The following is a 23843-nucleotide window of genomic DNA, read 5'->3' on the forward strand; positions in this document are numbered from 1 at the left end:
ACTGAGCTCGCTCGTTTATGGAAAAATGTTTGATGCAAAAATATTGCTAATATTTCAGTAAAAAAAAAAAAAAAAACCAGTTATTCCTTCATAGTAACTTAAGTTTGTTTTTTGTTTTTTTTCCCCTTATACTTTGAACTTTTTCTCAAGTTTCTCAAATGGTACCCCCCCCCTCCTTTTTTTCTCTCCCCTTTTCTCACCCTCATAGCGAGAGGGGCTTCTTGACGTCAAGGTCAGGTGACTCCCTCCTCTAACGGGACACTTATAAGGGAAGTTTGATAAGTTACACTCAGTTTGTCGTCTGGTCCCAAACTTGGACGCCGAACTCTGTGGAGAGGGATTTCAATTAAACCTAGGGGAAAGAGTCCCGCCGGGCTCAGTTTTTCCTCTCTGTAACTTTCCAGGTAAGTTTAAAGCTCCAGGCGTTTTATTTCATTACAAGTTATCCTGTCAATAATTCGTATGGACATATACGTGAGAAACGGTGTTTTTTTTTTTTAAACATAGGAATTTGAGAAATTTTAACAAGAGTTATAGGAATATCGAATATGGCCCTAGTTTTTTTTTTCTTCTTTAAAACTTTTAATCTTTCCTTCTTCAATCTATTTTTTGTGAGGCCACTTTGACTACAGACCAATGATTCATTTCCTCCAACTTAAGAATGAATGATGATGTGATTTAACTAAAGACTCATTTCCCAGCCATTTTACAGCTGTTAAACAATCTAAAAAAGATTGTTCGGCTTCTGTGGAATAGCAGGAAACCTCAAAGCGGGACTTGTTTTTCCTTCCATATCCTGTGTCCTCTGCCCATTTTGTAGACGTCTGTTGCGCAGGCCATTGTGTTGGAACGCTCTGTGCTGTCGGAATCATTTACCACCAAAGCCAGTCATGGAGAAAGTGGCGGGAATTTCTGCGTCGATAAATCTAAAAATTTTAATTGTGTTGGATGTCCTTAGGTGCAGTGGTGGATCAAGTACTCACTTATTTTTTATTTTATTTTTTCAACTTTTGTTAAAGTACAGATGCAGGTGCAAAAAAGGCTTATGTAAAAGTTCAAGTATCTAAGAAAAAAATTACTCACGAAAAAATTTAATATACGTATATATTATATACAGTGGTACCACTACTTACGAATGTCTTGACATACAGAATTGTTAGTTTAAGACCAGTTATAGAGTTGTAATGTATTGACATGGGCGCAGGGCCGATCCGTAGGGGGCCTATTTTCAAAAACTTCAAGTTAAAATATTTTCAGCACCAAAGCTGCTACCAATCAAAAACCAAAACAGGCACTTACCTTAGCCATATATGAGTCTCCATGAGCAGCGGCACCAAAAAATTCAAAGTCGTTCCCTTATAAAATCCAAATTCATTATTTTTATATAAGTATAACAAACTTAAAATGGCTATAAAATTCTCAGATTTTACACTAGATGCACAAATATCACCTAATGCAGAGATAATCACCTATATTTTCAGGATCAGTAGCAATATTTGACATATCGTATAAGTTTTTGCCCAAAATAGCAACTTACATTTTTTTTTTTAAAATTTACTGCAAGTTTTCAACAGCTCATAAATCTCTCAATTTTCACATCAGAAACTTTACTTGACCGAATATTTCATAGATATGGACGTAAAACAGTCTTGATTCTTGGTTGAAAGCAAAAAAAAAAAAAAAAAAAAACGTGAATATGTCGTAATACAATGATACTCTGTTAACGATTGAAGCTAGCGGCTGCCTGATGTAAACGGAGCTTTTCTGGTGAAAATCCTTGTGAATAAATGCTTAAATCCCCGAATTCTTCACAGATATGGACGTAAAACAGTCTCGATTCTTGGTTAAAAGCAAAGAAACCGTGGCGTTAGCATTGATTTTACGTAATTATGTCGAAGTGCAATGCTAATCTGTTAGTGAATGAGGCTAGCGGCCGCCTGACGTAAGCAGAGTTTTTTGGTTAAAATTCTTGTGAATAAATGCTTAAATCCCCGACTTCTTCATAGATATGGACGTAAAACAGTCTCGATTCTTGGTTAAAAGCAAAGGAACCGTGGAGTTAGCATTGATTTTACGTAAAAATGTTGAAGTGCAATGCTAATCTGTTAGTGAATGAGGCTAGCAGTCGCCTGTCGTAAGCAGCGCTTTTCTGGTTAAAATTCTTGAGAATACATGCTTAAATTCTCGAAATCTTAATAGATATGGACGTAAAACAGTCCCGTTTCTTGGTTAAAAGCAAAAAAAAAAAAAAAACAACGTGCAGTTAGCGTTTTTTTCAATAAATATGTCGAAATACAATGCTACTCTGTTAGCGAATAAGGCTAGCAGCCGCCTGATGTAAACAGAGCTTTTCTGGCAAAAATTCATATGAATAAATGCTTAAATCCCCAAATTCTTTATAGATATGGACATAAACCAGTCTCGATTCTTGGTTAAAAGCAAATAAACCATGCAGTTAGCAATTATTTTATGTAAATATGTCGAAGTGCAATGCTAATCTGTTAGTGAATGAAGCTAGCAGCCGCCTGACGTAAACAGAGCTTTTCTGTTGAAAATTTTTGTGAATAAATGCTTAAATCCCTGAATTATTCAACGATATGGACGTAAAACAGTCTCAATTCTTGGTGGACTGTAAACAGCAACTTAACAAGCTCAAAAACTCCAAAACCTGGTTCAATGAAGGATTGCAAGCAACTATTAGTTGCATAACACCACCTACTGTTCAAAAGTGTGGTGGTTTCTATTGGTCAAGATCTTGTTCACCTGCGTAGTCTTGCTTTTACTCGTGTTGCTGCCTCGAGTGCTCAGTTACGGTATAGTGACACGGGGCTATTCGATTGCGCCGGAGGCATAAAAAGAAACTATCAATTCACAATGAGAGAAAAAGAAAAAAAAAGTAACGAATAACGCAGGCGAGTAAAAAGTACAGACACCTGCTGTAAAAGGTAGTGAGGTAAAAAGTACCACTTCATATTTGTACTCATGTACAGATAAACAAAAATGTACTTAAAAATCTACTTAAGTACGGTGTACTTTTACTTCGTTATATTCCACCACTGTTTTGGTGTGACTGGGCCTACTTTAGTGGCTGACTGACCATAAAAGAACACATGACCCCTCACAAGTATCCAACTCGAGGGATAAGGTGCATTGTTTTGCCATAAGATCAGTTAGCGCACATATGGAGGTAATTTTATGGCATCAGAAAAGTATCAAGATTACCAGCGTCCCAATTAGGGCATAAATCCCCAGTTCAGTCAGTGGAAAAACATGCATTATTTTCAAACATTTCATTCACTTGCTAAACTTAAACCAGGGGTCTGCAACCTGTGGTGCTAGAGCCTCATGTGGCTCTTTTGTGACTTTGTAAGTTAACCATTTCAGTGCCATTGATGACGCTTGGCGTCCAATCGTCCTTCTGCTGTGAATCTAAATGAATGTTTTACTTGTAAATGTCCAATCCATTTGAGGTGGGAGGGCTTGCCAATGGTGGATGAAGTACTCACTTTTATTTTTATTTTTTTACATAAGTAATAGTACAGATACATATGCAAAGTATCTAAGAAAAAAATTACATAAGTAAAAGTACACAAGTACTTGCTTTGAAATATAATGTACAAGTAAAAAGTGTTTTCTCCTGATTAAAAATTGTAATACAGTGATCCCTCGCTTCAAACACCGTGCCCTCAGTCCATCGCGATATATATTTTTTTCAATTGAAAAAATAAATGCAGGATTTTATAGAGCTGTCCCACCTGATCACATACAGCCTCTCAATCTCTCTCCTGAAGCTTTTCTTTCTCACCAGGCAGCTGCAGCTTGTTAAAGTTAACGATGAGTAACAAGGGAGCTGCTTTGAACTTTCCAGAGAACTTTCAATCTTTCAATGGCGCCGACTTATTTAACTTGTTAAACATTGCCTGTAGTCTGCTATGGGCAACTCATTGTGTTGTGTGCTATTTTATGCAGAATGAGTTGATTTGAGAGGACTCAGTCAAGGAAGCATTTAATAAAGAATTTTACTTTGGGGTAAAAAAGGGGACAATCATGTCTTAATGTAGCTATTTTCATTGCTAAACCTGAATAAATACACTGAACACACCAAAAAAAAAAAAAAAACTAAACGAATCATAAAATCCATTGACTGCTTAGTTTTATGCAAAATTGTGTAGAATGGAAAAAACAAGCAATAATATAAACTACACTGTAAACAAGCTAAAAAACTCCCAAACTTAGTTTAATGGCAGATTGCAGGCAAGTATCAGGTGCATACTGCCACCTACTGTACAAGAGTATGCAACACCCATCTGCTACACTGTTGTTTTTTTTATTTGTCAATATCTTGTTCACTTGCTGGTACTCATGTTGCTGCCTCTAGTGCTCAATTACTGTATACAGTGGTACTTCTACTTACGAACGTCTTATATAGAGAGTTATCAGGTTACAACACACCTCAACGGGAAAATATTGCCTCGTTACGTGCCTTGTTACGAAAGAAATGCCAGGATACGAATGGCAAAAATACAGTATAGTCTGCTACTCGCTAACATACTTACAGCTGCTCTCCTATTGGCTAATGCTTAACATCCTCCTGGCATCCAATTGGCCAAGAGGGATCTCTACTGTATGTGTATCTGTGTATCCCAGTGTCCTCTTCAATCGCCCACTCGGGCCATGTGGTGTTCCTACAGCTTTGCATGAGTGTATTAACTTTTATTCTTCATTCTTATTTTTTTTTATTTTTATTTTATTTTTTACATTAGACACAACTCCCTTTTATGTTTATTGTGCATAATTGTAACATGTATCTGTTACATGTTTTGATGCATTTTTATGTTTTTACAAAAAATTCTGTCTGAATTTTCAGGGTGCTTGGAACAAACAAGCAGACTTCATAATGTATTGACGGGACACAGGGCGCTGGACCGATTCATAGGGGGCCTATCTCCGTCAAAGCTGAGCGAGTGGAAACACAGACAAAGAGCTTTTTCCGTTGAAAATTCTTATGAATAAATGCTTAAATCCCTGAATTCTTTATAGATATGGACGTAAAACAGTCTCGATTCTTGGTTAAAAGCAAAAAAAAAAAAAAAAACGTGCAGGTAGCATTTATTTTACATAAATCTGGCGAAGTATAATGCCAATGCTGTAGCGGCTAATTTCTCCCATTGACTTTTTTCACGTTTCAAAATGCGTGCATGGTACGAAAAATATAACAATTACCTTGAATCCTCGAACAACTCACTCCTGACACAATCCTTCCTGTTTGTATGCAGTACAGCTTTCTTACTTTTTCAACCTAAATCCTGCGTTAGGTCACTGCATGTGACCGACTGCTACTAAATGAAGCGAAGTGTTGGAATGCCCCCTTCGGGAAGGCGTAACGCTGTGAATGGGGAATGTGTCATGTCAATACATTATGACGTCTATGGAACAAATGAGGGCATTTACATGGAAAAAGTGTCTAAACTTTCAGAACCAATACATTTTATCAGTAGAGGTACCACTGTAGTTGCACGGACTTATCGATTACGCTGGAGGCATGAAAACGAAACTATCAATTCACAATGAGAAAAAAAGAAAACAAACAAAAGTAATGTGTAACAAGGTGACAATTTGAAAAGTAGTGGAGTAAAAAGTACAGATACTTATGGTAAAATGTAGTAAAGTAAAAAGTACCACTTCATATTTGTACTCAAGTAAAGTACAGACACACAAAAATGTACTCAAGTACAATAACAAAGTACTTTTACTTCGTTAGATTCCACCACTGGCATTGAGTGATTGTGTTTCTCTGCCATTGACGGTGATAGATGTCCAAACCAATTTGACTAAGGAATCGCTGCCATACCTCCCAGTCAAAATGGATTGTAGGTCTTTCGGAAGCCAATTACTTTAGTTAAAATACTACTAAAAATAAATAAATACATTTTAAAAACCCGATCTTTTTCACTTTGATTCCGATCTTCTAAAACTAATATGATGAGACAAGGGACATCCCTAGTGAAAACTACTAACTTCTCTATGTATATGTCAACCCTGACTCTTGATCCGTGAGCAGGTATAGCATTGAAATGTGGACCTACATCTTAAAGTTGTAAAGAAAACGTAAAGCTAACACTTGCCTACACACAGAGTTGTGACACAACGGTCAGCTGCACTAAGCTGTCAACAGGACAGTGTGAGCACTGTGGAAAGAAGCTCACAGCAGGGCTTTCCGGTCCGCTTCACACACACTTTACAACGTTACATTGGCTTCCCATTCTCATAACTGAGCAGCCGTATTCCTGATGATGAAGAATTTGGCAAGGGACAATACCATTTTACAGTGATTTTGGGTGCTTAGTGAAGTTTATGCTTATTCACACCAAATTCTGGAATGGAGAGTCAAGTAGAGGCAGGAATGTGCAACATTATATATGAATTTCTTTATTAAAATAACCAAAGCCATTTTGTTTACAAGATTTTTTATGCACCATTTGCTCAAAGGAGTGCTGAAAATGGGTGCAGCGGGAAAATTCTTAAGCTAAAATCCCCTCATGTGACTGAAATGGTTTTATTCAAGAGTTTCAACCAGATTAATCTGGAATAATCTGATGTTAACTCATTCATTTCTCAAAGGGAGAGGTTTATTGTCAATATGTTTATTTCCACAAATTTAATGTTGATGTAATGAATCATGAAAAAGTTTTTTTTTTAATGTATTGATTTATTTAACGACTCACTGCATGAGTCAGGTTGTGTTAGATCGTGGTATAATGACTCAAATTTACAACATTATGTTGCTCCGCGTAACCAAATTGTGGTTGTTGAATTAGACTGTGCGTTTTTTTTTTCACAAGGGCCAATAAACTCCAGCAATGTACTGTTGGCTCGATTGAATTGATTTTTAATTAAAAAAAAAAAGTTTTTATTTTTTAATATTTTTCTTATTATTTTTATGTTATTTTATATTATTATCATTTTCACGGTATTTTATATTATTATTATTATTATTATTATACTGAAGGCTCTATGGAATTTTTTTTGGCTTTTCATTAATTTTTTTATATAATTATAATTTTTTTTTAAATTATTTTTTTGTTATTATTATTATTATTATTGAATTTTTATTTATTTATTTATCCTATTGAATCATTTCTTCTTGTGACTACCAATTCTAGTTGGACATCTTGTGTGATGCCATCAGTGGTAAAATGTATAGAAGTAAATGTACAAATTTGTGTATTTATACTTTACATATATATAAATTTAAAAAGGTAGTTTTTTTCTTTTGCTTCACTGCATTTTACAGCAGGTATCTGTACTTTTTACTCCACTACTTTTCAAATTGTCGCCTGCATTACAAGTTACTTAATTTATTTTTCTCTCATTATTAATCGACAGTTTCATTTTTTGCCTCCGGTGCAATCGATAAGCCCCATCCAACTATACCGTAATTGAGCACTAGAAGCAGCATCCCGAGTACAAGCAAGATTAGGCAGGTGAAAAAAAATTGTCCAATAAAAACCACCACACTCTTGAACAGTAGGTGGTGGTATGCACCTGATATTTGCTAGCTTTTGAAGTTTTTGGGCTTCAAAAGGGTGTTGCACACTTGTACAGTAGGTGGGGGTGTGCAAATAATAATTGTTTGCAATCCGCCATTAAGTTAAATTTTGAGCTTGTTAAACTGAGTGGAGTTTGCATGTTCTTGCCATTCCTGCGTGGGTTTTCTTCGGGCTCCTGCCACATCAAAAAATGTGCATGGTATGCTGATTAAACACTCCAAATTGTTCGTAGATGTGAGTGTGTGCATGAATGGCTGTGTGTCTACAGTATACTGTAAATGCCCTGCGACTGGCTGGTAACCTGTTCAGGGTGTACCCCGCCCTCTGCCTGGAGTTGGCTGTGATAGGCTCCAACTCCCGACGTGACCCTCGTAAGAATAAACGGTTCCGAAGATGAATGAATTATATGAATGTTATGGTGATTAAAATTATGGCGTTAAAGGTGATACAAAAAAAGGGTGCGCCTACACCATACATAAAAGTTAGGCGCACCAGTGCAAACAATGTAAATAGAAAGCCTTGCCAATATACTGTATGTCCCAATGTTGTTTTTTTCCAATATTGTTCGGGCCCTTTAAGAGCTAAAAAGTAATAAAATAATCTAGAAATACAATGGCATTACCAAAAGATACAAAAATATATGGTGGAAAACACTCAGGTGACTTGAAGTTCCGCTCTGAGACCCCCAATTTGGCCAATTTTCAAAATTGTCCGATGCATCATTGCAAAGCTTAAAATCTCAATTTTTTAGGGGGGAGAAACATTTTAAACAGGAGGGCATTTAAGAAATATTATAAATAAACAGCAAAATCCTAAGTGGAGGTGAGAGCACACGAAAGCATATTTAAAGACGCCATGCTTTTAACAAGATATTATCGCGTGTTACGTCTTTTCGATCCAAAAACTCCATTAGCATGTATCACCGAGTGTCAAGACACAGCTGTGAATGGCCATAGCCAGATTTTGGGGGGATTTTATGGGTTAAACATGGTAATATACTAGTAACAAGGGTTGCGATGCAGAAATCGCAGACATCAAGGAGTGGTCGAGATTTTCATTTGCATATATTTATCCTTTAAAACGTTTTTTTTTTTTTTTTTTTTTCAAGTTTTCTTGGTTTGGATCGATTATTTATCATCTAAAATATTGAGGAAAATGCGACAGTAACGGAAAAAATAAAATTAAGCCATAGTTATGAGGTACATATCCGTGACTTTTTTACAGACGCCATTTTTTTCATTGTGACGTAATTTGTTTAAAAGTTTAAAATATGCGAGTGGATAATTTTTAAGTCATTTATTTTTTTTTTTTAAACGAAATATTAGACATCAATTAATGATTCTTAGCTAAAAAAGATATTTTGTTTTTATTTTATATTTAGACATTTTGAATAATAAATATAATTAATTACCTTCGTTTTATGGCTGGGTTTAAACAAAAGCGGTTGCGTGACGTCTGGAAAACAGGGGTTTCCAGGGTAAAATGGACAAATTAAAAATAGTTCGGGGGCTTAATGGGCCACGAATCTGCTATGGCAGCATATAGACATATTGTTCTATCAAACGCAACAGTTGTTTTGGCTTAAAATACAGCAGTTTCTTTTAAAGAGGAGTGCAAGAGCAGATACTGCTTTTTCAGACTTGTCTGTGTTTTCCGCCATATACGTTTTATACTCCGTAATACTCCTGGAAAAAGCGGAAGAGGAAGTACTGCAAAAAGTACAGTACTGTAACATGTTTGGAACTTATGTTCAAACAAAAACAAAACAAAAAAAGCCTTTTTTTCTGTATCGGATCGAGATTCTCAAAATAAGGTGAGTCGGGTGCAAAAATATGCGATCGGGACATCCCTACACTATACTTTTAAGATTTGTGAATTGCCACTTTTACTCAGCGATTTGGGCTACACAAGAGCCCTTAGATTATTTCTCTATATTCTCCATATCGTTAGCCTAAGAGCATAATTGCCTAGCTCTTATTCTAACATTTTCGTAAAAATGGAGGAAAAGAAATTTTTTTTTAGTAAGCACATTGATATTTTTATGACTAAGACAGAGAGTATTTTTGAACAGTTCTGAATGGCTTGGGAGAAAAGTAGTGAGGCAGGATGGTGCGGCAGTAACAGGAGAGTAACATGCATAATTCTAAATTTGGCAAAAATGTGACTTATGGCAATTATGCTGTTAAGCTAACTATATTAGATTTGACTAGATTTGATTTTTGCCAGAGATGCCCACAGTGGCTCTGTCAGTTTCATCAATGAGAAGTCACAACAATAATCACATGACTCCATTATACCAATCAGACTTATCAATACTGTCACATGACCTCACACAAGCTTGCATTTAAAACGCTGTAAAAATAAATTATTTGACAATTTAAAAATTTGAAAAATTAAAATTTTCAATTTTAAAATTGTCCGATATGCGTGTGTGAAACATCCTGAACAGGAGGGCATTTAAAAAAAAATTTTTTTTTACTTGAGGTGAGCGCGTGAGAGCATAATTAAAGACGCCATGATTTTAAAGAGATATTATCGCTAACTTACTTTGTTTCGATCCAAAAACTCAATGTCGCATGTATCACTAAGTGTCAAGACACAGATGTGAATGGCCACAGCTGGATTTCTGGGGGATTTTATGGGTGAAACGGTAATAAAACCAGGGTCGCGATGCAGAAATCGAAGATCAAGGAGTGGTCGAGATGTTCTTTTTCATATATTTACCCTTTTAAATGTTTTTTTTTCAAATTTTCTTTGTTTGGATCGATTATTTATCATCTAACATATCGGGGAAAATGCGACAGTAACAAAAAAAAAAAACAATTAAGCGATAGTTATGAGGTAGATATCCATGACTTTTTTTACAGACACCATTTTTTTCATTGCGACGTAATTTGTTTAAAAGTTTAAAATATGCGAGTGAATAATTTTTTAAAGTCGTTCTTTTTTAAAAAAAATGAAACACGACATCAATTAATGATTAGAAGCTAAAATTAACAGACATTTTGAATAAAAAATATAATTACTTACTGTCTTTTTATGGCTGGGTTGAAACAAAAGCGGTTGCGCGATGTCTGTAAACGGGGGTTTCCAGGGTAAAACAGACAAATTAAAAATAGTTCGGGGGCTTAATGCGCCATGAATCTGCTATGGCAGGATATAGACATATTGTTCTATCAAACACAACAGTTCTTTTGACTTAAAATACAGCAGTTTATTTTAAAGAGGGTGCAAGAGCAGAAACTGCTTTTTCAGCCTTGTTTTCCGCCGTATGTAAAATGTTTTCCAAGAGTTTAAGAAGACACCCAGTCACCGCGCTAAATGCTCATGTTAGCGCAAGCGCTATGCTAACGCCACAACTTAGTTTAGTGTGTGATGATCACTCAGCACAGACTTGTAAAGGCTTAAGCAACATGGCATATCTAGCCAAGATAACAAAGCAATGCTTACCAAGCAGTACCTGACACGTTTCACAAAAGGAACCTGGAATGGACACACTCTTAAGCCTGTGTGTGGGGTGAGGAGGGGAGCACTGCACGTCACATGAGTGACATGACCAAACACTGCTAAATGCGTTCTAGCTATACATACAATAAGAAAATATAACACATTGTGAATTTATGACGGAAACGATGGCAAATTTTCATCTCGACAACTGGCATCCATGTCATTATGTTTTGGTCTCCTCAGGACGTCATCGTGACGTCATCGTCATGAAAAAAAATGTTCGTTGACGATATATTTTCGTTATTGTCATCGTTGACGAAAACACCATTGTTTTTAACAATGCTCTTAATAAATCTTTCAAACACGTATTCCCACTAAAAACGGCTAAATATACCTATTAACTAAATTCCAAATGCATTATAAAAAAAAAACCAGTAGCTCAAACAAAAACTTCCTTTATGTTGGTCTTAACAGGGAGCAGCTGGATTCAGCTATGTTAAATGAGTTATGTTATATTCACACTTGCCACTAGAGGGCAGTTTATCCACCCAAATCAATTAAACTAAATACAAAAACTTTCACAACAAACCATTACAACGAATCCTCGAAGCAGCAAAATTTGATTCGAAGCTTTTTTCTATTTGAATTAATCGAGTTAGTCGATTAATCGTTGCAGCACTATTTTGAAGCGCGAAGTAGCGAGGGATCACTGTATAACACTGTATTAAATTGAATCGTGGCAGACATTGCAAGATTGGCAAATACTGTATACTTATTCTAAGAATGAATATTGTATCATATCGTCATATAATTGTTGATTTACAACTCTCCTTGGTATAGAGACCGTATACAGACTTGGTAAGACAAATTTTGGTTATTGGTTTTCATCCGAAAATATGTTTTGATTTGGTTTTCATCCGAAAACATGTTTTGATTTGTCAAACTCTCACGTGTTTGATGTTTTTTCTTTTTCCAGCAAAGGGTCCTTGAGGATGGGTGATTGGAGTGCTCTTGGACGTTTGTTGGATAAGGTCCAGGCATACTCCACCGCCGGAGGCAAAGTCTGGCTCTCGGTCCTTTTCATCTTTCGAATCCTGGTCCTAGGCACGGCAGTCGAATCGGCCTGGGGGGATGAGCAGTCTGCCTTCAAATGTAACACCCAACAACCTGGTTGTGAGAACGTCTGCTATGACAAATCCTTCCCCATCTCACATGTCAGATTCTGGGTCCTGCAGATCATCTTCGTCTCAACCCCGACACTACTTTACCTGGCGCATGTCTTTTACCTGAACAGGAAAGAACAGAAGCTGAACAGGAAGGAGGAAGTGCTTAAAAGTGTACAAAATGACGGCGGAGATGTAGACCTCCCTCTAAAGAAAATTGAAATGAAAAAGCTCAAGTACGGTATCGACGAACACGGTAAAGTAAAGATGAAGGGCGCGTTACTCCGTACCTACATCGTCAGCATTTTTTTCAAGTCCATGTTTGAAGTGGGTTTTCTCGTGATCCAGTGGTACATATATGGCTTCAGCCTGGCGGCTGTCTACACCTGCGAGAGGGCTCCGTGCCCGCATAGGGTGGACTGTTTCTTGTCACGGCCCACAGAAAAGACAGTCTTCATAATCTTCATGCTGGTGGTCTCACTGGTTTCCTTGCTGCTGAACGTCATTGAGCTCTTCTACGTGTTTTTCAAGAGGATCAAGGATCGCGTGAAGGGCCAACAACAGCCGGCTCTCTTCCCTAGCGGAGGAACACTCAGCCCAACCCCCAAGGAACTCTCCACCACCAAGTACGCTTACTATAACGGCTGTTCTTCACCTACCGCCCCACTTTCGCCAATGTCGCCCCCAGGTTACAAGTTAGCCACAGGTGAGAGGGGGACGGGCTCCTGTCGCAACTTTAACAAACAGGCCCATGAGCAGAACTGGGCCAACTATTCCACTGAGCAGAACCGCCTCGGCCAGATTGGAGGAGGTGGTAGCACTATTTCCAACTCCCACGCGCAAGCATTTGATTTCCCCGACGATACCCACGAGCATAAAAAACTCTCCTCGACGGCAGGACACGAGATGCAGCCTCTGGCGCTGATGGACGCCAGGCCCTGCAGCCGGGCTAGCAGCCGGATGAGCAGCCGGGCAAGGCCGGACGACCTGGATGTGTAAACCTGGCCAGCGGCCCTGAGAATCAGGAAACAATCACTTAGGTTTAAACAGGAGTTGGGGTTAACCTCAACTACTGTCTTATTTGTCATAGAGACTCTTAGTTCATCAAGAGACCTTATAACTTGTCACGTAACACTGTCAGAAGGTACAAGTTGAAAATAGTTTTTGATGACTTACCAGACGCTTCTATTACTTAACCTAGCCTTAACAGAGCCCACCCGTAGAAATGGGTGAAAGGCAAAGGTGAACTGAGATCAATTCCAATCTAGAGCAGTGGAAAACACTGGTCTTTTTTTTTTTTTTTTTAATGAAGTTTAAAATTGTTTAAAAATGTTTATTTTTTAAGGTGCTATGAAATGGTGAGCAATGTAAAAAAAACTGCACTAATGCAACTCTTACATGTAGAAACCGAATTCGGTAATCAAATCTAGCTTCTTTTTTTAACCATTTCATAGTTATTCCACCCTCAACAATGCCTCTGGGAATGCCCACTTTATTTTCGGAAATTCTGGTTGAGGCAAAACATCACTAGCTTTCTAGTGCTGCGCTAGCTAGCACATGTTACAAGCAAAAAAGAGAATGCTTAGTATGCTAGCAGACTATAAAAATCTGTAGCTTATATTTGGAGATTGTTTTTTGTGGACTAATTAGGATCTAATTTAATTATTAGACCTTTTGTGACACTTTTTTGGATGGATTTGTGACCAAAATATGGTCTGCTATCATTTTAAAGTCATCTATAGTATTTCATAGCACCTTTAAGGCAAAACACTGCCAGTGGTGGTTGCCAGAGCTGTAGTTTAAAACAAAACAAACAAAAAAAAAAAAAAAACGTGTAAACTGTAAAAGGTTTACTGTCAAATTAACAAGTACCGTAAAAAGAACTACATTTTAACATGAAACAAATGGAAAAAATATGTACCGCATTTTCGCGACCAAAGGGCACATTGTATTAAAAGGTGCAGGCTCATTTTTCGGGTGAAAATTTCTTATTTAGCTCACACACAAGGCACACCGCATTATTGAGTGCATGAAAAACATAGCTAGCATGCATGCTAGCATGGGCGTTAGCATGCAGGCTAGCGTTTTTTTTGTTTTTGTTTTCATTAAGGAAGTGGGTGCAAAACTGAGTTCAATTGTACTTTATTCAAGAATTTAGCAAAGTACTTACATCAATCTTAATCGATCCACAAATGCATCAAAGTACTCATCTTCTGTATCCGAATTGAACAGCTAGGCTAAGTCTCCATCAAACATGGCAGCTCAACTGTTCTTTAATGTCTTCCTCTTAAAAATCACCATAAGTGCAGTTTCTTTTTGTTTTGGGTAGGTGATAAACTTGAGTTTGAACTGGCTTCGTAAGAGTCTTTTCGCAGTAGATGACATTTTCGAGGATCGTTCACCATACCAATGTTGTTTAGCCTAACGCACACACACGATTATTACAGCTACTGGGGGTACACCTCCTATCACATCCAACCTTCTCCCTTTAAGGTTCTCATGCGGCTCTCACTTACGTCCGCCTTTTCAAAAATTGCTCAGACAGACACATTTTGGTACTCAGTCCACACAATAGGTGCACCGTCCATTTTGGAGGAAAATTTTGACTTTTAGGTGTGCCTTGTGGTCGTGAAAATACAGTATGTGTTACCAGCGGCAGTCACCAGTGGTGAAGACACTCCATTTCTCATTCTGCCCCCTGTTCAACCAAGGTTTGAACCACCACTGCAGTTGAGCAGGTTGCTTTTTCAAGTTCTAAGAGAGTAAGGTGTTACTAACTTTCTACACACACAAGTCTTTCAACAATCAGTCTTCAGTAACTCAGGGAGTCCTTGAGTTATGAAATAGTTCAGTTCATACGCTGGCGATGAAATCCAAATTTCTGTCAAATTTCACCGTTAAAGTTGAAATTTCAATTCAAAATTCTGTGTATGAAAAAACAAAAATACTGTAAAGAATGGGGTTGCATGTATTGTTCAAGTTGAAATGTGATATGTGCAGCGTTTATAATGCTGTCCCTAAACACACCGCGTGACTGACTGGTGAGATGGAGGGGTGTGAGAAGGCTGCTTTCGGTTTTGTGTTTGCGTGGGCTAAATGTAGTTGTGTTCCGTGCTTTCGGTTGCAAATAAAGCGTTGAAAACTCTTGTACTACAATACATTAAAACTTAAATTAAAAAAAAAAAATGCTGTATTCAAAATTACTGCTGAGAGGTGAATTGAGAATGGGAGGGCGCCTGTGCATGTGAAGCGATTTTTGCTCTGAGCACTGAACGTTGTTTCTCCTTTTGCCGATCTTTTGAAGATGTTAAGCTTCATTTCCATGGTAATTGCAAAGACCCAGCATTCTTTTTAGGGCTGTGAAAAAATTAGGGTGAAAAGGCGAAAACTCAAAACTAATTTCATCTAGTTTTAGTTGACGTTGGCAAAAAATCGTCTGTAAAATAAAATGATTTTACTCCAAAAATAAAGGTTTCCAACTATTTTGGATGAACATCGACGGAAGAGCATATATTGTAGCGTCAATCTACAAAGATAACTCCAACTTGGTGATAATACACACTTAGCTGGAAAACCGTACATTATTTTCAATGAATTATACCCACTTGGACGCCACGAACTGTAAGTATAAAAAGTTGTCCGAGAGTTTAAGTGGACGCTCACTGTTAACATTACCATGGTGTTATACTTGGATAGTATAACACCATGGTAATGCTAACAGTGAGAGTCTATAGTGAGCATTACCATAATGCTAACGAAAACGCAAATGCAATGCTAACGCCACGAGTTGCACGTTGCATGTGATGACAGAAACTATTGCACATTTTATTCTCGTCAGACGAAAACTGGCTTTCATCTCGGTATGTAATAGTCTCCCAAAATACATTTTTAGCTCGTTATTGTCTCATTATCGCCATGAAAAAAGCGATCGTTGACAAAATATGTTCGTTGTCATGGTAGTTGACGAAAACAACACTGCTGAGTGGCTTCGAATTTTGGTTGGAGAATGGGAAGAACATGAAAAGAAGCATTTTTTTTCTTAACAGTAAAAATCTTGCAACCACAGATGGCAGTAGTTTAACTTAAATTTAATGTTTTTTTTTTTTTTTTTTTTTTTTTTTTTTTTACAATGTATGATTATTGCTTTATATGCCAGTGGTGACCATGGGGTTGTCAGCCATGTGTCCACCAGCAAAACAGTTCAGTTTGATGCACTGTGGTATGGTTTAGTGTAGTAACCTATGATTTTGATTGTTTCCAACATGAAGGTGGGACTAAAAACAAGCGCAAGACAATTGTAACTTAACCACTCTTTTGGAAATGGTGTTTACAAAACATGAACTATCACAATGTCCTTCCTAGTCTATTCACGTTATCGTTCAATTCCCCATCAACAAATCATCACAGTACCTGCACATATCACAGTGGTTTGCCCCTTAAATTACCATCAGTTTTTTTGTTTGTCCATCTTTTCTCAGAATTTTATGGAATTAACGACATAAAAAGTGTACCAAACGTCAAGTGTTCTGCATTGTGAATAGGTGAGATTTTAAAAGGTGATGTTTTGCAGTTAGAGTATAACAGGGTGACTTCTGAGATAATTATTTTATTTTTTTGTAATTGATGAAGCCTCATTTGGATGTAATCATTTTTCCCCAAGCAAATTTAAACATTTTAAATGACCTGTGTCTTTCTTTCAAATGACAGAAAACAACTACAGGTAGTCTCTGGGTTACGACGTACCCGACTTATTTCGACTTTACGACAACGAAGTCTCGGCCGCCATTTTGTCTCCAGTTATTTTTTAAAATTTTTTAAATTTTTGTCGTGTAAACAGTACTTTATTGTACCTCACAGTATCTTATTTTTTACTTTATTTTATTAATATGACGTGTTCTGTCCTCACTAAACATAAAGTTCTTCGTGTTCAAACGTCCAACTAGTCTATATGTAAAATTAGTAGATTAAATTAACCTAACAAAAGTCCGCTAGCTTAAATGCAATGAATGCTAACGTATTTACAATACTCATTGCTCCTATGTCAAATCACTCCCACATAACTCCACAAACTGTTGCTCTAAACTTAATTACAAATTCCCACACAAATGTATATTAGCTGAAACAATTTACAGCCTTATGTGGGCCAAACCAGAGAGCAGCTGTCCTGATAGCCATGTCAGACGAGTCTGCTCCTTAGTCAATACAGGGCAAGAGTGCAGCCAGACCCAACGCTGCCACTAGAGGGCAGTGTATCCTCCATCATTACACAAAATACATAGACATACATAGTCGAAATACAGAAAAAGAGCTTTTTCTGTTGAAAATTCTTGTGAATAAATGCTTAAATCCCGAATTCTTTATAGCTATGGATGTAAAACAGTCATGATTTTTGGTTAAAAGCAAAACAAAACAAAAACAAACAAACAAACAAAAAAAACGGGCAGTTAGCATTTATTTTACGTAACTATGTTGAATGTGCTGCTAGTTAAGTCACTGTGGCAGCCCCCTTAGTACAACAAAGAGCTTTTTGCGTTGAAAATTCTTGTGAATAAATGCTTAAATCCCTGAATTCTTTATAGATATGGACTTAAAACAGTCTCGATTCTTGGTTAAAAGCAAAAAACCGGGCTGTTATTTTGCGTGAATATTGCAACGTATGATGCCAATGCTGTAGCGGCTAATTTCTAGCATTGATTTTTTTCACAACATTTCAAAATGCATGTATGATACGAAAATTATAAAAATGACCTTGAATCCTCGAACAAATCACTCCTGAGTTAGTTATAGTTATTACAGTTTGTATGCAGTACAGCGGAGTGTGGGACGGTCCTCTTCGGGAAGGCGTGATGCTGTGAATGGCAAATGTGTCATGTCAATACATTATGAAGTCTATATAAAATACAATTGAGTAATTTAAAACAGTTATTTTGAGATTTAAGGGGTATTTAGGGGTACTTCAGGGGTTTCTTCCGACTTAAGCGGAAATTCGAGTTACGTTGCCAGCATAAGAACAGAACTCGTTCGTAACCCGGAGACTACCTGTATATAACAAATACTAACCATTTAGCTCCTCTTCTGGATCTGCTTTGGCTAAACATTACAAAACAGGGTTTGGGGGAGATTGTTGAAATATTTATTTCTTGCGAACAGATGAAAACCTACAATTTCGATTAAAAAAATTGACTACTATTCTGTGTCATATTTTACTTCAACTTCCCACAAGTTGTATATTTATTGGCCATGTCTGCAGTCACAACATCATTAATTTTTTGTTTGTTTTTCCTGAGAAACTTTGAATGTATGTAGTGTTTAATTCTGTGGACTTTTCTTTAAGGACCGTAAGAGTGGAATGATTGATGGGTCAGGCAGTTGTTAAATGGCAGTGTTAGTATGCGGATGATAAATTAAATGATTTTTCATATTTCCGAGCAATGTTGAGGCAACAGAAAGTCTTTTTTTTTTTTTTTTTTTTTTGCATAGTTGAGTGAATGATTTTGTTAGCCTTTTTTCATCTCTCAAACTGGACGTCAGCGTTGCTGTTTGAGAAATAGTTATTTAGTACTGTAAATCAACCTAACTGTGTCATAATGAAAATGTGAGTTTTTAGAAGACTTCTTATAGATTTGGACTAATATTTAGTCAGTTATATGAAAATATATGCCAATGTAGCTCCACAACTACAAAACATCTCAATTTTGTGCCTTGCAAATGAGTCGATGCATCGTTCTGTTGGTACTTATGCGTGTCATGGATCTTTCAGCTACAATGGCATTTGCACTGAAATCGAGGCGATAAATATATGTTCATGTGATGCACCCACAACATGAGAAGTTTTCTGAAATGTATGTTGCTAATTTATTTTAGAACAGAAAAATCACTTCCATGCTTAATATGAGGCATCCAACTGCTGGTTAATTGTTCTGGACCAGATGTTAATATTCCACTGACACAGCAGCAGTAGTCATTTGTTACAGTAGTTAAGACAATGCTAATCTATGTACAGTGTAAGTGCATGATAGCAAAGCAAAAAACACACTTTCGTTGTATCTGTGAAACCTATTTTAACCAATAAATGTTTCTTCATTCCTAACTATCTGACTGATTGTTTCATTGTTTGCTTGTCTAAACCATGTTGCCATTGTCAGGCTTCTTTGGTATCTGGTAATACTTAACTCAAATAGTGGGTCGCACCCCCCCCAGTGACCTCGGGGAACATAGATTTTTGCCATATCAGAATTAAATGTAATTACATATCCACTTAGTGGGTGTGGCACTCTCATTTTCAGAGTGTGCCAGTATTTTTGGACCAAACAAGACCAACAGCAGGAGATATGAACAGCTAAGACGAGAAAATATGATGAAGCGTATGTAGCATTTGGCTTACTTTTTAATACAGCGGGAGGCGAGGCAAGCCCTGTATGTTAACTGTGTCTAAAAATGTTGGCAGCAGATAGCATGAAGCCAAATCAATTAAGATATCACTTAAAGACATTAGACCCCAATCATATTGATAAGCTGCTTGATTTTTTTTCTGCAAAAACGTGCCGAATATTGCCAGCAATCGCTCCGCATTGTGAGTGTTAAATCTGTAAACCAGCGTGCACTGTTAGCATCATATAAGGTGGCATACCAAGTTGCTCAGAGCAAAATAACCCCACACCATAGCAATGGAGCTGATACTGCCGGCAGCAAAAATAAAAACTCCCTCAGTGAAATGACACAATCGTTTTTGTTCTATTAATTTTTGTTTTTTGGGGTCAAATTGTTTGGCATATTTTACTTATTTATTAGTTTATGAGTTATTGATGCTAATCAATTTCAATGTATTATTTATTGCTTTTCTCAAATTTTCCAGGAGTATTTCAATTGAACCAAATCAACCTGCCACAAGGAAAAAATTCAAAACACACTAGAATTCGCAAAACTATGTACACAGGGATCCCTCGCTACTTGGCGCCTCAAACTTCGCGCCCTCAGTCCATCGCGGATTTTTTTTTTAATTAGAAAAAAGAATTACAGAAGAGCTGTCCCGAGCCGATCGCGTTGTCTCACTCTTGCTCATTCCCTCCCTTTCCCTGCTCTCTGTTGGTCAGGCAGAGCACTTGAGTTGCTTATTAAAGTTAACGATGATTGACAGACACTGATCTTGCCAAAGTGAAGCATTCTTCAATCATTGTTTATCTTGTTAAACAGTTGCCATAGCAACTCATTGTGTGTAAGTGAGCAGCTTGAATGGATTTGAGTGGACCCACTCAATGAAGCATTTAATAAAGCCAAGCATTTTTCTGCTTTATTCTTGTTTAAAAATAATTCGGTGGGACGGTAACATGTTTAAAACTTATCATGAATATTACATTCGAAGTGCTTTACCATGTATTTTAAATATATATATACTTTACATTAAAAAAAAAAAGTATTATACTTTGGGGAAAAAAGTGAAAAAACATGTCATATATAGCTTTCCAATGCTAAATCTGAATAAATACATTAAACACATATACACACAAAAAAGAAAAAAAATTGGGGCGCTACTTAGCGGTTTTACACTTATCGTGGCGGGTTCTGGTCTCCGTTAACAACGAAAAATGAGGGATCACTGTACCTGTATAGAAACCGTGTAAAAACACACCTCCTTAAAACTAGTTAAACTCCCTTATTATCAGTGTAAATCTACTAATAACTAGAAAAATGCAATTTCTGGAGAAATTGTGATGGTATCTTTGCGGTAATGGTTGGTATATCAGGCCACTCTCTATTAATATTGCATCACTTCCAGTTTATTATAGGCCATTGAGGGTTGACTTCCTGTTTATGTTGAGTCACTTGCGTTGGAAACCAATAGGAGTGAATGGAGGTTTTTGTGCCCCAAAATTTGGCCATTGGAAATGAATGGGAAATTTTAGCCATTAGAAATAAATGGGTGTTTTTGGCAAATTTTAGTGGAACCGTATGTTTTTGGTAAAAACTATTCAACTTTTGTACCCATTAGAATCTTGAATTTTTTTGATGTGTAAATGATGTGATTTGGACAAAAACTGTAGGAAAAGTAGCGTTTTGAAATTTCACTTATTTAATGAAAAAACAAAACAAACAAAAAAACACGTTTTCGGGTGAACGGCCATCCTTAGGGTGTCAGATAAAAGAGACCCTGTGTCCTTCTGGTTGAATGGTTTTGGCTGGGCGGTGTGCCGAATAAATACCATTGGGGGAAAAAAAAGCAATATGAAAAAATACAGTGAAATTATCTGCCAGTGCTTCAAATAAATTTTACTCAATTAGATTTCTTCAAACAATAGCTTAAAAAAAATAGCTTCAAAAAATAGCTAGCTAAAAAAAGCTTAACAGACTTATTTTAAGTAATTAAATTAGTATGTTTAATCTTAAAAGTTCTTAATTAAAATAAAAATAATTAAAATAAAAATAAAAAGATAATAAATAATAATAATAAATTCATTCATTCATTCATCTTCCATGCCGCTTATTCCTCACGAGGGTCACGGAGGTGCCGGAGCCTATCCCAGCTAACTACGGGCAGTAGGCAGGGGACACCCTGAACTGGTTGCCAGCCAATCGCAGGGCACAAGGAGACATACAACCATTCACGCACACACTCATACCTACGGACAATTTAGAGTGTTCAATCAGCCTACCATGCATGTTTTTGGGATGTGGGAGGAAACCGGAGTTCCCGGAGGAAACCCATGCAGGCACGGGGAGAACATGCAAACTCCACACAGGAAGGCCAAAGCCCGGGATTGAACCCTTGATCTCAGAACTGTGAGGCAGACGTGCTAACCACTCAGCCACCGTGTCACCATAATAATAAATATAAAATAAAATATAAATATTAACTATAATTAAAATAATTTTTCTTAGTTCCAAAATTAAATATTGTCCAAAACACTATTTGAAAGAAAATTTTCTTGATTTAGGTGAAAAGAAATGACCAACTTTTAGATGTATGGGCATTAATTATAACACTATATCGCAATATTTACTTAAAATAAGTGGAACAATCTGACACATTAATCTGTTAAATAGTCTCTAACACTCAAAACAAGATGGAGAAAATTATTTGACTAGATTTCAGAAAAATCTGATTAAGCTGTTTAAAATTTGCAGTGTATATATTTGTCATTTAGGAATTATTATGTTGAATTTGACAGTGTGACCTACAAATCAGAAATGACATGCAGTTCACAGCGCCATGTGTTTTGAAGCACTAAAATGCTAGTTCATAAGTCACAATATTATATCATTAGAGAAAGGAAGATATTGCTGTAAGCAAACAATGTAGCTTAACTGTAGACATACAAGTTAAATTGTTATAACTAATTAAAACAATTCCTTCTAAAACTGCCATATTTTGTCAAAAGTAGCCCAAATTTGATTAACCTAAAAAATGCATTTCACTCCCGCCTCGAGTCTTTGAATGTAGCCTAACTAGGCGGGAACCCGGCCAATCTGGCAACACTGACGGTGTTTGCCATCTAACTGTAGCCTACAGTTTCAGTGTGTATATGTGACCCTTATGTATTTCAAACAGATGGATGGAAATCAAGAAAACAGCACGAGTTGGATCGATACTTCTTTTGTTTTAACTTGTGCCGCGTTCCATTTTGGAATGAACTTGTATTTTTTCCACTCTGTTATATAAAAACACACTTTTGGAAGTGCATGAACAAAACCTGCGATCAGGGTCAGGTATGCATTTTCAAATTGAAGTGAAATTGCACAATACTGGTTTATTTGACGTCACTGACTTAATTTATTTCCTCTAACTGGCATGTACAGACATACTTTATGCTCGCCTGTTCTTGCTCCATTTTATTAAATAGTACAACTGTCAACAGCAGTTAAATACTTATTCTATTTATTACATATTTTCCATGCCCAATTTGAATACGTACGTGTGTAGACATTCTTCCATTATTACGAATACATTTCTTACCCTAATAAATAACATACACAAAACATATTGTACCATAAGGTATCTGCCCCCAAATTAATAGATAACCATGTAAATGATATTTCTGGGGAGGGGGGGGGGGTCATTAACAACTACCATTAATACAGTGCTTCTTAACTATTTTGTGATACGCTTCCCCCCCAACTTTCTGCTGCCACTGTAAATAATATAATTTGTCTAAAAATTATATTATAAGTACACCTCTGCATATGATTGTGTCCTTGTTAACATTAAAGAAAAAAAAATATAGATCAACTTACAATAAACTTTATTAACAGTGTTTTTTTGTTTGGAACAGAAAAGACTTGCCCGAATTAAAAAAAAAAAAAAAAAAGTGAACCCTCTCCCTATGGAGATTTAAAGAGCAATTGAAATCAATTTTTACCAAACAATTTAAGTCAGGTGTGTGCCCAATCACCGATGAGTGGTTTAAAAACCATCTTTAAAAGTCTGGATATTCATCAATCGACAGTCAGAGAAGTTGTCTACAAATGGAGTTTGGCACTGTTGCTTCTCTCCCAATGAGTGGCTATCCACCAAAGATGACAGCGCAGAATACTCATAGAGGTAAAAAAAAAAAAAACCCTAGAATGTCTGTTAGAGACTTACAGAAATCACTGGCACACTCCAATATCTCTGTGCAGACATCAACTATATGTAAAACTATGGCCAAGAATGGTATTCATGGGAGGACTCCATGGAGGAATCCACCGC

At 36.7% G+C, this 23843-nt stretch overlaps 1 protein-coding gene across 1 annotated transcript; it reads left to right on the forward strand.

The window, feature by feature from the left end:
* The first annotated feature begins 268 nt into the window (after positions 1-268).
* On the forward strand, positions 269-15105 carry gja1b (gap junction protein alpha 1b). The gene is made up of 2 exons (XM_057822997.1): positions 269-404; positions 11974-15105. The coding sequence occupies exon 2, from the start codon at positions 11990-11992 to the stop codon at positions 13157-13159; it is 1170 nt and encodes a 389-aa protein (XP_057678980.1). The 5' UTR covers positions 269-404; positions 11974-11989; the 3' UTR covers positions 13160-15105.
* The last annotated feature ends 8738 nt before the right edge of the window (positions 15106-23843 follow it).

The sequence above is a fragment of the Corythoichthys intestinalis genome, chromosome 19 (assembly GCF_030265065.1).
Source record: "Corythoichthys intestinalis isolate RoL2023-P3 chromosome 19, ASM3026506v1, whole genome shotgun sequence".
Taxonomy (NCBI): Eukaryota; Metazoa; Chordata; class Actinopteri; order Syngnathiformes; family Syngnathidae; genus Corythoichthys; species Corythoichthys intestinalis.